The sequence below is a fragment of the Theropithecus gelada genome, chromosome 4, assembly GCF_003255815.1.
Source record: "Theropithecus gelada isolate Dixy chromosome 4, Tgel_1.0, whole genome shotgun sequence".
NCBI classification, from domain to species: domain Eukaryota; kingdom Metazoa; phylum Chordata; class Mammalia; order Primates; family Cercopithecidae; genus Theropithecus; species Theropithecus gelada.
The window spans coordinates 95,898,387-95,914,756 of NC_037671.1; the positions used below are offsets into that span (position 1 = coordinate 95,898,387).

Genomic DNA, 16,370 nt, shown 5'->3' on the forward strand with positions numbered 1-16,370 from the left:
TCCATTGTAAATTCACAGGACAAACAAGGATGTATAAACTGGACTTTCTAAATAGAAGTCCAGTTGAGGAAATAATAATCATGGCATTTGTAATTAGCATAATTTCCTCAAATACATAGCAATATACTAAATTCTTTAACTTGTTGTGGAGAATAAGTTGCTTTTAAAAACTCAAAGCAATTTGAGTTTTTAAACTCAAAATAATTGCTTTCTTAGAGATCACTTTTTAAAATGATCTGCTTCTGTCCAGTACAAGCAAAAAAAAAAAAATTCCAAGTGATGGAGTCTGACTATATTACACTATGTGTCAAGTTAAATAATTATGAATTAATCTTCTCTTCAATGTCTTATATCTCATACTCTCATGATCTATTATCACAAGTCAAGTTTGACATTTCTTTTAAATTAAAATATTATGTTACAGAATTCTGCTCTTTCCTTCTAATTAATTAAATTCTTACACGGTAAAATCACTTTATTTTATACTGATAAAGCATACTATGGTTTCTGAAAAAAATTCAAAATTGTAATACAAGTTTACAAACTGGGGGCATACCTGAAATAGAGAGGATTAAGTTTACAAAGCCATGAAGATAATAATAGCTACAGAAGATAATTCTATACATCCAGAAATCAAATTTTTATCATTATCGCAATTATGGTAGGGCAATTTCATTGTTATAATAATGTAGGTTGTGTTTTATTCTGCAGATCGTGAAGTTCATACACTTATTTCTGGTTAGTTTGATATATCATCACAGCTATATAAATAGTGGGTGACCTTTGTTGGTGGGAGAATGAACTTGAGAGTGTTTAAATAACTTCCCAGTAGTGGGAAAGCTGATATCTGAACACAGATGTGCCTTGCTAACATGCTCTAAAACCTCTAATTCACTTATGTAAATACTATAAATATTAAATATGAGTTGCAAATATATTCTAAGCACCAGAACACAATTAGAACTCTTACACCAAAAGCTATACCTACTATTGATTTTATTTCTGACGACAAGAAAGAAACTCTGAAGTCATCCAGCATCTCCAGATCATATTCAGGAAATTAAGTGTTATTACAAGGTAGGTGAAACATTGCATGGTGGATCAGGGAACAGGATGCTGTATTCTAGACTCTGCTTTTAACTGTTTGAATTTAGACACCATACCTGACCCTGCAAAATGAGGGAACTAGACTTGATTTTGATTAAGATACCATCCAATGCTATACAATGCTTCAATGAGCAGATGTCCCAATTATCATTAACAGAAATATTGAGTCTCAATTGCAGCATAAACTAACCCGAAGTTTTTGCAATGAAAAAATGGACCAAGATCAACTTGTGCCCTTAAATAAACATATGCAGCTAAAATCTGACACAAGTTGGTGTTATGGGCTGAATTGTGTCCCTAACTCCTCAAATTCATCTGTTGAAATCTGAAACTCTAATTCCTTAGAATGTGCCTATATGTGGGGATAGGGCCTTTAAAGAGTTAATTAAGGTTAAGTGAGGCCATTAGGGTAGGCTTTAATCCAATATGACTGGTGTTCTTATAAGAAGAGGAGATTAGGATATAAGCAGGCACAAAGGAAAGACCTGTAAAACACAGGGAGAAAAAAACGGCCATCTACAAACAAAGGAGAGAGGCCTCAGAAGAAATCAACCCTGCCAACTCCTTGATCTCAAACTTTCAGCCTCCAGAGCTGTGAGGAAATAAATTGCTGTTGTTTGTTTAATTTACCCAGTCTGTGATATTTTATTCTGCAGTCTGAGCAAGTTAATGCAGTTAGCTCTTCTATAGCAGCTACATAGTCAAAGGATTCCAATGCACATAAATATAAATAGTAGGTATTAAAAGAACATTAGGTGTCTAATAAAATGTGAAGCTCTGAGATTTTGCTAGAGGTCACACCTTCTCTGTAAACGTTAAAGAGGGCTGTTTCAGGATAACAGACTCTGCACAAAAGCCCCACAGTGAGCATCAAGGTGGAGTGCCAGCCTCCACTGTACCAGCCACAGCAGTGCTCTGCAAGAAGAAAATCAAAATGCTAACAATATCCACCAGCATAGGAAAATCAAAACCACACAAAGGATGAATACTTACAATAGCCTCTCAAGAACTGGAGTATATTCACAGGGAGTGGAAGACCTTCCGCACGCATAGTCACCAAATACACCAGCCACACAAAGGGACTAGGCTTGCCGGGAACCTGAATTCTTTGGTGAAGTAATTACTTTTGTATTCTTTTTCCCCTTAAATAGCAGCTCCATTCATTTTTTTCTTGGGACAGTTCCATTAATTCAGGCAAATAAGTCATGCTCAACAGGGCTTTCATCTCTCACACCTTTGATTCCCCATCGCATTGTGTTTATACTTACAGCACTTACTAAATTTTGCCCTGTAATGGGGTAATCTGCACACTTCTCTTGTCCCAACTAGCAAGCAGGGACTATGTTTATTCTTTATCATGACTCTTACATAGTTCAGAGCCTTACACCGAATTAACACTCAGTAATATTCACTAGCTAGAATTGAACTAAACTGCCATTCAATAAACCTCTGAAGTATTATTTTGCATTTTAGTCATAGGTAAATACATATCTTGGTAGGAAACTTAGGAAAGCTGGAGTTCACATTGAGAAAGTCGTGAGAGATGAGTTTGGAGAGATTAAGCAGGCACGGAGTTCCTTATAACGTAAAGAACTTGGATTTCATCCTAAAATGATAGAATGAATTTATCACAAAGGAGCAGCATTTTCATATTTGTGTTTTTGGAAAAATTAGCCTGAGTGCTAGTTGAAAACTGAATTATAGAGCGTCATTACTGAAGCAGGAAGCTGGTGGCGGGGGCAAATTAGAGAACAGTCAGGGTGTCTGAGTTTTGCAGTCTTTGTAATTGGGAGATTAGTGGGATCACTGTCCAAACAACCTAAGGACGTACAACAGGGCAAGGTATGAAAGTAAAAATGGTGAATTTAATTTTTTAATTTTTTTCTTTTTTATTAAAGTATTAAGCACAATATACTAAAGTATATAAAATGCTTTATTCTGAAATGTACAGCTTGATGTATTTGCACTAATGCAATGGCTACCAAGATCAAGATTGAGAACACTTCCAGAGCTTCTCATGCCTTTTCCTAAGCAATAATTTATTAACTACAAAAAATAGTAATTTTATAGTGAAAATCTGACAGACACTACCTTAGCCAAGCTATCAAAGTTAACATCATCAAAATGAGACAAATTGACTTCATGTGTTTCCCGATATGATGCACTGCAAAGGGCAAAGATGGCCTCAAGTTCTTTGAAACGTTTCCCATAGTGTGGTTTATGTTCCCTACACTTGAATCAAGGCAGACTTTGTGACTACTCTGACAAATGGAATAAACAAGTGATGCTCTGCCAATGTCAAAGTCCAGGCCTGAAGAAGCTGACAGGCTGGGCGCAGTGGCTCATGCCTATAATCCCAGCACTTTGGGAGACAGAGGTAGGTGGATCACCGGAGGTCAGGAGTTTGAGACCAGCCTGGCCAACATGGTGAAACCCTGTCTTTACTAAAAATACGAAAAATTAGCCAGGTGTGGTGGTGGGCACCTGTAATCCCAGCTACTTGGGAGGTTGAGACAGGAGAGTCACTTGAACCTGGGACGCAGAGGTTGCAGTGAGCCGAGATTGCACCATTGCACTCTAGCCTGGGCAACAAGAGCGAAACTGCATCTCAAAAAAAAAAATAAATAAATAAAAGCAGCAGCAGCAGCGGCAACTGACCTACCTGACAGTTTCACTTTCTTTGTTCTGCAGTGTTTGTTTTTGAACCCAGCCAATCACCATGCTATAAGAAACCCATGCCATATAAACAGACTGCCTATAGATGCTCCAGTCTATAGCCTTAGCCGAACTCTCAGCCAACAAACTGTATCAAATGCTGCCGTAAGAGTAGGCTATCTCGAATGTCCCACCCAGGTGAACCTTCAGATGACAACAGTCCCAGCTGCAACTACATGAGAGATGCCAAGGGAAAACCATCTAGCGGAGCTTCAATGGTTCTTCAATCTGCAGAATCATGAGAGATAATAATAAATTGTTTTAAGTTGCTAGGTTTTGAGATGGCTTATTATGGAGAAATAAATAACTGAACAGCAGCTAACAGTATAAAACTTAAGCTCCATGAGACTTGGAACTTTGTTATCTTCCTTGCAGTATCCCCAGCCTCTAGATAAGTGCCTGACACATAATACTTATATCAATAAATATTTGTGATGAAGGAACAACTGGTAATATTACTGATTTGAGAAAAGAATTTGAGAAGCCACTTATCTTTTAAACAGCTATTAAGCAAAGTTGAAATGTTTGTCTTCTTTTTGCTTAAAAACTTGTGCAAGCAGAGACAAGTTTTACAAAATGCTATTAATCTTAAATCTACATACAGAAGTAGATTGCACATTTGACCTACCTAGAAGTGGGTCTCTGAAAAAAATAGAATGTGGTGACCTAAATATTTAAAGGCTTCATTACGAATGTTGTTTCGAGGCTTTACAATCTCTTAAATTGGGTCTTTAAAAAATATTCTGTCTTACCTTTTATTATTCCTCCAGAAATATCAGGGTTGGTGATGAAAGAAAAAGATGCAACAAAAGAACAATTTAAGAAGAGACAAGGTACTCTTTTGCTTTGGTGGTATTGTAGGATTTCTGAGATATTTGTAAAGCAAAATATAATAAAACAATTCTCTCTCTCTGTCCCCCTTTCTTTCTACAAGATGCATTTTAAGTGGCTTTTCCCCATTTCTATGCTCCTTATCTGAAGCCAAAGCATCAGTTCTGAGCCAGCACCAGAAGGAGAAAGACTGATACAGAAATGAATGAATAATGAATGCATAATGGCCTAAGGAGCAATAAGTAAAGTCAATCAGAGTTGAATACTCTATGACTCTATGCAAGGATTTCCCTACACCTAAAAATAATGTGAATAATAAATAAGAGCTCATTTGTATTGTTTCTTACATGGGTAATTAAAAAACAGCATCTGTTTCGATACTCGCCAAACCATATAAAGATATGTCAAGTCATAATGCCATATACTGAAAACAATGAAAAGTAAAAAGTAAAATTTAAATATTACACAAAAATATACTGGTATGTTACACACAAACATACAAATCACCTGGTTGTATAACAGGATCATTGAGAAATGAAAGGAAATTAAAACTAATTCTAAAATAAATGTAGTAATCATTATATAGTTCAGTTAAAGTATTAGGTGATTTGTGTTAATGCTTACCCTGAAATGCAGGAAGACATTCAGAGAAAATTTTGGCTATGATATTTCCCATACAAAATGCTATCAAGCAGACAAACATGGCAAAATTACTCAAATATCATTAGCTCTAAATGGAATTTTTACTACCAAATATGTATGTATTAATCAATATTTATTCTTCTGGAAATAAAAAAGGCCCAAGGCTTACTTTAGAAACTGATCTATTTTTCCTCAGTGGCCCCTTGTATTTCCACACATGGATGTCAATAATCCTACAAATAAATTATTACTTTGCTTGCATTTGAACCATAACCAGAGTTGATTGTCAGTCAGGTAACTTTTCTGTTTAAGACTTACATAACCTTTCCAAAGGTTATTATCTCATGTAACTGAGGAATTTTCCTGCTCATCAATTGTACTGTTATCCATTTCATCTCAGGGATTACTTCTCAATTCCCAGGTACTGGCTTATCCCATTTTAACTAAATTCTTATTCCCAAATTATTCATCTTTACAATGACCTCCTTGTTACCTTTTTCATCACAGGCAGCAGAGAAGGAACTAATTTTGATGTTACCTACTATATACTTTACAATATCAATACACTGAAAAATCACAGAACTCCAGTTCTGCTCAGGATTCTACTCTTCTAACTAGTGAGCCACTCTTCTACAATTCTATTCACAAGTGCTCCCAAGATTTAGGTTTTTTTGTTGGGGCGTTCACAGTGGCAAAAAAAGCAAACAAAACAAAACAAAACAAACAAACAAAAAAAAAAACCCATGGGAGTACATGGAATTCGTGACCCAAAAGCTCTGAATTTAAAGCATAGGAATTTATACCTAATACATAGGGATTTTTACATAGGAATTTATACCTAATAAGTGCTTCTGATTTTCACCATTTCTCTAATAAGCAATCCAGTCCTATTACTCCTGAAGCAGAAGAAATGGAGCATCCAGGCTATTAAAAAAAAAAAAAAAAAAAAAAAAAAAAAGACATTCCTTCTCTCAAACTGTTTCATAGATTGGTCTTTGTCAGGACAAGACAGAGTAGTTATCAAACAATGAGTGATGGCTATTTGAGGTGCATAAAACCATTTTAATCCTTTATACTTGTTCTTTTCTTGTATGTTTTCAACTTGTACCCAACAGGCTATCTTCAAGCACAGCCCCAATTCAGGGTGCTTTGAGCCCTTCAGTTCAATCACTTCAAGTATGGGTACAGAAGCCTCCTCACACTAAATGCTCAGGGCTCCACTCTCCTTTTCTTGAGATTATGGGTGTTTTAAGGGCATTGAGTGAATACAGAAGAGGGAATGTCCATGCACGAGTATTTGGGGACGAAGCAAAGCCCTCTGGCACAGACAGGAATCGTTCCTGAGTGATGGTGAGATGCTAAATGTTGGCAAGTTGGAGCTAAGATGGTTACATCCAGCTCAGAGGTGACCTTTAAATCCTCCAACAGTGGCTCTTGTAGTTAGGATTATCAAACCTTCTAATTTGTCCAGGACATTCCAGTTGATGCCTATTGTCCCTATTATCGTGATATAATTGGTGTCCCTTTTCAAGTATCTTAGTTTGGGCAAAAAATTATATGGTCACCCTATTTATTTATGGTAGAATTTTCCCAAATCCACCCACTTTTCTGCAGAAGGGGTCTCCCTTCTTGGGGGCTTTTCCTCTATCAGCTCCCTGGATCCTGGCTCTCCTGCCCAGCCCATTAACCTCCTTCCTTCCTCTCCTGACCCTATCCCCAAATATTTGAATCTCCTGAAATTTTCCTTCTCCCTTCCATCGTCTGGAAAGCTTCCTTTCTCCAAACTCCTTTAAGGCCACCCTTCTGTCTATTCCCTGATCCTTATCTTCTTTCACAATAAACTTTAGACCAGAGAATGCTATTTCACCTGTACTAGTGATCAGCAATTTTGAACATGCCGGTGGCACTGGTCATAGATATTTTTTAAACACCCCTTATCCAGAATCCATGAACCCAGGAGTCTCCCAGACTTACTACACCAGCCTCTCATAGCAGACATCTGTATTGTCCCAGAATTCTACAGGTGATTCTCATATACAGTGGGCACTGAGTAGTCTTGGCCTCATATGTCCCAGGCACTTTGCATGACACCTCATTAATTCTCATAATCTTACAAAGGCAACATAGTGTATCAGTTAGAAGCACATGGTTCTGAAAACAACCTAACAGGACTAAATCCAGGCTTCAACACTTACTAAAGTAATCTTTGCAGTTACTGAAGCTCTCTGTGCTTCTAAAATGTGGCTACTTATCCTTGTACCTATGGTAAATATTAAGCAAGTTAATACATGCAAAGCACCTCCATCAGACCCTAGTACAGTAATTACTTTTAAAATGCTAGATGGCATGGCTAGTGGTGATCCTGATGTCTAAACTCACGTTTTCTGAATCTAAATTCCATGCACTTTCTGACATCACTGCTACCAAGTGCTCTCCTATATATAATAAAAGGCAGTATACTAGGACTGATGAATGGTATGGGAAGAAGTCCTTTATTTTATCATGTCACACCACATAACAGCTGCCTAACCACACAATGTAGATATGAATAGAGAAGATGGCTCAGAAACAGTGTACTAGTATTAGTGACTCAGCTAATGACCATTACAAAAATAAAATTTTGAGTTAGTTTTAAAACGCATTTTATATTGAGTAGTTATTTCATGTTTTCATAAAACAATTACTGAACTAAACTAGGTAGTTCATTCACATAACAAATCTACATTTAAAGACATGCTTACAAATTTCCACTTAGTCCATTTTTCCGTTCTTAGCATTATTACAAATGCCTCATTCCGTCATCATGTTGAATTCTTCAACATCTTCTATATCATTTCCAGGGGCATCTCTGGGAAGTAGTGATGCCTATCTTCCCTCAGAAGCACTGATAACCCTGATATACCCACAATTCACACCTTTTCCCTTCTCTGAGGTATGCTGCTTTAAGACAGAAAAAACACACTACTAGGATTTGAAAAACTAAATTCTGGGACTGGTTAGGTCATAAACTACAGAAACTTAGGTCATATATTCTCCCCAGGCACTTGTTTCTCCACTACAAAAATAATTCCCATTTGCTTGGTCCTTTGTAGTCCTTTATTATTTATCTTCATGATAACCCTTACATTTAAGGTAGCATTATGTTCATTTTATAGAAGAAATTCAATCTCAAAGAGAATATAGTCTCCCAAAGATCCCACAAGTAGTAATATATTAAGCAGAGCTAAACTCACACACTCTCACTCAAGATCCTAGTACTGGTACACGCTATGCTAATAAGTTTGCTAAAATGGATGAAGCGGCAATTTCTAAGGTCCCTTCCAATGATCCTGTTCTCTGCTTCTACTTTCTATTTTTTTCTCTTCTCTCAACTAGCATTAACATCCGAAACTGTATGTAATCACCAAATTTCATTTACCATGGTTTTTTGATTTAATTATTCTTTAAATTTTTCTCTATTTCCACATTAAGTCCAGAGAAATGTTACTTTTTTGAAAGTTTCTACTGCTGCCTGCCTCTCTGAAGGCCATGGGACTTACCTATTTGTCAAAGCAGAAATTCCCAACATTGTGCAAACACCCCTAATTACTTTTTATAGCTGTAAAGACAATTATTCCATACTTAAAATCAAGTAGTAATTTTAATTAGATTCTATTGATTTGTTTTCTCCTGTGTGCCTTTATTTGGGAAATACTGTTAGTCTACCTTGCTATCGAGTCTCTTTCCCTAACAAGAAAATGTCAGTCTTAAGGGTCAGGAAAGCTTTTACTTTCACTATCACATATGAAGAATGAACTAAACACCTAACTTGGAAAGTAAAACTCAATTGAGGGATTGAGGACATTTCCCAAGGGGTAATAAGACCAATTTAAAAGTTGGCATATGTGCCTAAAATAACAAATTAACTCTTTCACCATAATAAAGGTACAGATGTGCCGATTAGTCATGCTGACATGCACATATGAAATATGCCTAAACCAAATTAAAATAAAACAAAATACATTCTATGGCAATCTTGAAAAGTCAGGGAGCTCAATAAATATTAAGAATATGGCCTCATGATGAGAGCATTAAATATTTGGTAATTAACATAATTTAATATGCAAAAACCGAGAAAATATACAGGATGAGGGATGAGGAGTACACATAGGAAATTTTTGTGATTTTCTTCATTTTGATTGTATTGCCTTCTTGTCTTCAGGAGTGAAGATTTTGACTTCAAAAGTAACAAAATACTTAAGAAGAGAATTCACATCTTTCTTTTCTAACTGGTATTCTTGCACTATTTTCTCAGCAGTCCAGGTTTCTGGATAAAGTTTATGATTATTGAGAAGTGTCAATGCTTCTACAACGGAAATTTTGCCTTTGGGAATGCTCTTCATATTTATCATATCAAACTGATGGCCTTTCGGTAATCTGAATTCCTTTGGCTCTTGACATGTTTCAGCAGCTTTTACCTAGTATCAAAGAAAAAAAAAGGTTTTAGGATGAGAGAAAAGATTTGACATCTACTTTCATACTTCTCAAATCTATACTATTCCTCTGATATGGTTTGGATCTGTGTCCCCACCCAAATCTCATGTCACCAAATTGTAATCCCCAATGTTGGACGTAGGGCATGGTGGGAAGTGACTAGATCATGGGAGCGGATTTCTCCCTTTGGTGCTGTTCTCACGATAGAGTTCTCACCATATATGGTTGTTTACAAGTCTGTAGCACCTCCCCCACACCCCACTTCTTCTTGCTCTGGCAATATAAGCCATGCCTGCTTCCCCTTCCACCATGATTATAAGTTTCCTGAGGCCTCCCCAGAAGCAGAAGCTGCTATTCTTCCTGTATGGCCTGCAGAATCGTTAGCCAATTAAACCTCTTTTCTTTATAAACTACCCAGTCTCATGCATTTCTTAATAGCAGTGCAAGAATGGACTAACACAAATTCTATACACGATTTTCCAAACTTCATTTTCTTATTATAATGAGCTATAGTTTAATAGTACTTTTGCCACACTGCCCTTTCATAACTATAGCGCTATCGTTATTAAGAAATGTAGGTAGCTCTAGAAAATAATAATCAAATGTATACCATCCACTCACCACATTATTTCATGTGTTTTAAAAGAACAATGAAAATAATTGATTAAAAACTACACCTGTTTTTAAAGGGCAGGATTCCGATGCCACCCTAACAGCTGGCTTGATAACATCTATTCTGTTTCCCATCTTTGTTGTATTTCATATCAGCGCTCCCAAACACCTTGAATGAATTCAAATATTGCTAGTGATCTTGTCTCCCCTGAGAAAATAAACTAATGCCTCCAATACACTCCAGCATAAATAAAACAACCTATGCACACCCATCCTTCCATCTAGCCGTCCTATCCCAGCTTAATCCTGGCGTGTGTGCTCTGCATTCCATTCTCGTTTCCCAGCTATGCCTAACATTCTTTCTTTTCTTTTCCTTTTTTTACTGCACCGTGCCTACTGCTGCTTTTTGGTCAAACATATAAATGCTATAGTTACTACCTTTTTTAACATGCCCACCAAACCCGAAGCCAACACCTCTTTTATGACCAGTTTCCTTCTCTTCAGGTAATGTTTAAAAGAAATAATGCTTGCTATCTCTAATGACTGCCTAGTTGCTTAATTCAGAGGACACATTTTAGACCTCATTTGGACTCACTACAGTATCTCACTATATCTGATACTACTGACCACTCCAATGTACCTATAACTATCTTCCCCCTTGGTTTCTATGCCACCCCCTCAGTTTTCCATCAGTTTTTTCAGTGGGTCCTTCGGGGTTTTTTTCATGGACCCTTTTCCTTTCGCTTACCCTTAAATGTCAATGTGTGACATTTAAGAGTGCCCAGGCCTTCTTTTCACTCTACACATTCCTCCAAAGTAATCCCGCACACTCCTCTAACTTCCATTACTGCCTACAAGTTAATTACTTCCAAAGCTGTGATGATAAACCAAGACCTTTTCTTGATTTCCCAATCCAAATGCTTAACAGGTATCTCCACTTAAATGACCGACATGCTCCTCAAATTCAATATTATCTGAAACTAAACCTATCACCAGTTCTACTCCCATATCCTCAATCTCAATGACCAACACTGCCCACCTCTCATGCCAAAAACGAGATTATACCTGCACCGCCCTCTCCCTCACTCATTACACCAATCAATGACCAAATCCTGTTGATAATGTATCATATGTCTCTCTCGAACTCACTCACTTCTCCCCCATACTGCTAAATCACCCTAGTCCAAGTCAATGTCTCTTGCAGAAATGACTGCAAATACCTCCTATCTGGTCTCTTCTAATTAGATAAAATGTACTCTGTTCCCCCCCACCAGGCTACTTTCAAATCTAACATCACTTTTTGACCATTAACTCTTTAATAACTTCCCATTGTCTTCAGAATAAAACAAAACTCCTTAGCAAGAAAAATAAGGGCCTTTATGATCTGACCCCTATCACTCTCCATCCCAACTCACTTCTCCCAAATCCACACTGCACATTTTCCCATAACTGCAGTGAACTCTAACCATTCTTCAAAGGCATCACACACTCTTGTATCTTTATATTGCAAACTAGGCCTGAAACACTCTTCTCAATTTCTTCACTTTCCAAATCTCAAAGCTTCTCTCATTTTCCTATTCCCAGGTAAGGAAGATCTTCCTTCTACTCCAAGCACGTCTGTATTTAGATTTCCTTTCTAATTAATAGTAAATATTAAAATTAATAATTATTTGACACAAAAAAAATCTAAGAAGATTCAAAAACCTCTCGACTGGAAAAAAACAAACAAAAAAAAACCTTAGGAAACTAAAAATAGAAGAAGATGTCCCAAATGTGATGATATAAGTATTTTTTCATAGAAAACAAGTATCATTCTACTATAATTAATGCTGAAACATTTGAGACATCCTATGGAAGGAACAGGTGAGAATGCCTACTTTCACTGGCATGTTAATATATACAACACAATAAAAAAATTAAGTATAAATACTAGAAAGAGAAGTTTTTAATTCTACATAGATATGAGAATATATTTAGAAAAGAGAATCAACTGAAAGCCTAACAGAAATAATAACCTAGCAATATGGGTAGTTACACTATAAAAACCACTCACTTTCTGATATATAGTAGTCCCAGGCTTTATCTACAGTTATCTGAAGTCAACCACAGACCAAAAATATTAAATGAAAAACCCCAGAAGTAAACAATCCATAAGGCTCAAACTGCAAACCACTCTGAGCAGCATAATGAATTCTTATGCTATCCATTGCATTCTGTCCAGGATGTTAATCCTCCCTTTGTACAGTGTATCCACACTGTACAGGCTACCTGCCTGTTAGTCACTTAGTAGCCACTCTGGTTATCAGACTGTGTGGCATCACTGTGCTTGTGTGCAAGTAACCCTTACCTTACCAAGAATAGCCCCAAAGCACAAGAGCCGTGGTGCTGGCAACTCAGTTATGCCAAAGAGAAGCCATAAAGTGCTTCCTTCAAGTGAGAAAGTAAAAGTCATTGACTTAATGAGGAAAAAAAATCATATGGTGAGAGTGCTAACATGGATAATAAGAATGAATCTTCTAATCCTGAAATTGTTGCAACTGTTCCATTTTATTAGTTGTTAATTAAACTTTATCACAGTATAGATTTATAGGAAAAAGCAGTATATATAGGGTTCGGTACCACCCTCAGTTTCAGGCATCTACTGAGGGTCTTGGAACCTACCTGCTGATAAGGGAAGACTACTGTATTAGCAATAAACAGTTCAAATTTAAAGTGAAAAAAGCTCTCATCACAGTAACAACATTCCCTTTACCCCTCAAAGACTTTTATTAAAGAACCTGACAATTTCATCTGGAAAAATATTAATGTGTGAAAAGAGACAAGAAACTTTTTAAAACAATGAGAGAAGACTGTAAGAGATATCAACATACATTATAAAGCTCTATTAATTAAAACTATGGTTCTAGTGTAAAAATAGAAAAATAAGTAAAACTGATGAGTCCATAAATAGACCCATATGTGTATCTAGAGATGTGTATCTAGAGATTTTAAGTAAGTGGAAAAAGGTCTGGGCTATTCAACAAATTACATTTAGACAACTAGCCATCTGTTTGAAAAGAGTTCAACTCATCTATTCCACACATCAAAAACCACATTTAATGCCAGATAAAGATTTTAATATAAAATGTAGTTATAAAACTACTAGAAGAAAACACAGAAGAGTTTATTTGATGGTAGAGTGGGCCCAGTATTCCTTTATCACAAAAGACAAAAAGACTGAAATATTTGACAGAATTTTGAATAAATATGTTAAAAAGTGAGACAACAAATAAATAATTTGCCATATGAAAGGCAGAGTATCAACGATGTCTAGAGGCACCACAACTATGAACTGCCAGAAGGAAAAAAAGGAACAAAGAACATAAACAAAAGGCAATTCCAGTTTTCATTATCACTCTCCCTAAGGAATCTATTTAGACTTTTCCTAATGTCCCCCTGAAATTTTAGTATCACTATATACATATCTCTTTATGCATTCATTATATGTATAACTGAGTCTTCTACATACAAAGCATTAATTTTTTTTTGCTCCCAAGAGTGAATTTGCAGATGCATAATTAAGTAACACGAGAGAAAGAATACTTGGGGAGTATTACTCAACACCTATTTTAAAATAACATAAAGAACACAGACATTAACCCTATACCTTTTTAATGTGAGCATTTGGTGATAACTGAACCCTACAATTAGTATGCACAGCGATTTACAAATCATTTTATTTCTCCTCTGTAGTGAAAATTATATTAATAATTGTATTTGTGCAAATATCCAGAGACAGAGAGACAGTATTAGAATATTTTAGAGTGAAAAAAAAAAAATCTGGAAGTTGTTGGCACTTCCTTGTCCTTTAATCAAACTTTTATCCCTAACTAGAATCTTCCTGCCCCCCAAAACTCATCTGGTTAACTCCAATTGATCCCTCAGGCCTGAGCATTTAACTATCACTTCCTCAGAAACCATCCGTGATCCTCCAATTTCAAAGAGGTCCCTCCAATATACTCAAAAGTGCCCATACTTTTCCCATAATTACGGTCACATCGTTGCTCATCTGTTCAATGTCTGTGTCCTTCACAGCATCATAAGCCCTGTGAGAGCAAGGACTAGTTTTGTTCATCACTATATACAAAGCACTTGTGCCCAGGACTTACATAATACAGCATATGGATTTACACATAGGTTCCCATTCCCAATGTATTCTTTGATCCTTCTCCTAATTTTAAATATCCTATCTGAATATATCCTTAAAAAAACAAACAGAACACCCCAAAAAACCAACCACACTATTGGAGTCTCTGAGATTAGATCATACCTCAATCCACAGAAGAATGAGAAAAAAATATTAAAGCTCTGCTTTTGTCACTCAAATGACAACCACTGGAAGTAATGCCTGACAAATTCTGAAATACTATGAATAATTCACACAGTTGCTCTGTATCAATACTTTAACAAGTTATTTTAGAATTCTGGTAAATATCCAATGAACCAAGGCATAAGTGTCTTACTGTCTTAGACCACTGTGCTTAAACTTTGCCAAGGCGTGTAGACCGATCACAACACACACTTGCAGAGCACTCTTTTTACGACTTGCCACACTTAATCATTTTCCTGAAGCCCCAAAATAAGTAAATTGTGTGTTCACTTAACTAAACACACATCTACCTGCAAGGAAGACACAGGATCTTTGGAATCAACATACACATCTTTTAGAAATGACAGCAGCTTGTCATCTTTACGAGCAATCTCTCCCTTAATTTCTGGATAGTCTAAGGAAAGGGAAAAAAGTCACAATATTAAAATCAAGGAAAATTTCCTGTAATATCCTAAACGCTTAACACAAACCCTTTCTTTTTTTTCTTTTCTTTTTTGAGACGGAGTCTCGCTCTGTCGTCCAGGCTGGAGTGCAGTCGCGTGATCTCGGCTCCCTGCAACCTCCGCTTCCTGGGTTCCAGAGATTCTCCCACCTCAGCCTTCCGACTAGCTGAGATTACAGGCGCGCGCCACCACGCCCGGTTAATTTTTGTATTTTTTGTAGACACGGGGTTTTGCCATGTTGGCCAGGCTGGTCTCAAACTCCTGACCTCAGGTCATCTGCCCGCCTCGGTCTCCCAAGGTGCTGGGATTACAGGCTTGAGCCACCGCGCCCGGCCTAACCGCTTTAATTTTTTTAAAAAATAAACATAATCATTTGGACTGTTTGGAAAATACTTTAAATGGACATCAAAATTCCAGGTCAGGCTCGGCGTCCATCGTCCAGTGAAGACCCCTAGAGAAAGCTCTGTGACCCTCTCGGATTTTGACGCCCGGTATCAAGTCCCTCACAGGAGCCGGCGAGGGCCGCGTTAGCGGGGACACAGGCCGCTGCCTCTGGGACTCGGAAGTAGGCGGCGCGGCCGACCTCACCGCGGGCGCGGAGGACAGTCTCAATGTCACCGGCCTAGCGGCTCCCCCTTCCAGCGCTCAGCCAACACGAGCGGCTGCGGCCGAGCAGACTGAAGCCGGTCCCCCGGCCTCCGGGCCCACAGTAGGCACAACCTGTGGGCAGCCCCGGGAGTGGGCAGCCCCGGGAGTCCGCGCCCCCGCGCCCCGAAACGCCCTCGCACCACTCACGACTAATCTGCTCTTGCAGGAGGTTGCTGGTAGAGGGGTGCCTGGGAGCGACAGAGGGCTTTATCTTGCTGATTTCCCTTTCCGCTCGGTTCTCTACGTTGAAATTTCTGATACCGCGAATCACTAGGGCCCCCATCTCCTCATAGCATTATGTCCGCAGGTTCAGGCCGCACGTGGGAACACCGGCTCAGGAAACCTCCGGGACGACCGGAGGATGCGCACATGTGAGGGGAAGCACGGCCGCGGGCGCTTAAATGCGTGCCCGTCGCCCACTAGCGGTCGGGAGGCCACACATCGCTTCTCTGCCCAGGGAATTTAAAAGGGAGCCCCTCCCTTCGGGGCGAGCGACCGCTCCCACCGGGGCTGCTTCCGGTGGGAGGCGG

General features: G+C 38.0%; 1 protein-coding gene across 1 annotated transcript; it reads right to left on the reverse strand.

The window, feature by feature from the left end:
• Nucleotides 1-7,771: 7,771 nt before the first annotated feature.
• Nucleotides 7,772-16,249, reverse strand: NDUFAF4 (NADH:ubiquinone oxidoreductase complex assembly factor 4). The gene is made up of 3 exons (XM_025384222.1): nucleotides 15,988-16,249; nucleotides 15,040-15,143; nucleotides 7,772-9,752 (listed from the first exon to the last, which is right to left on the reverse strand). Exons 1-3 carry the CDS (start codon nucleotides 16,121-16,123, stop codon nucleotides 9,465-9,467), a joined length of 528 nt encoding a protein of 175 aa, XP_025240007.1. The 5' UTR covers nucleotides 16,124-16,249; the 3' UTR covers nucleotides 7,772-9,464.
• Between the last annotated feature and the right edge of the window lie 121 nt (nucleotides 16,250-16,370).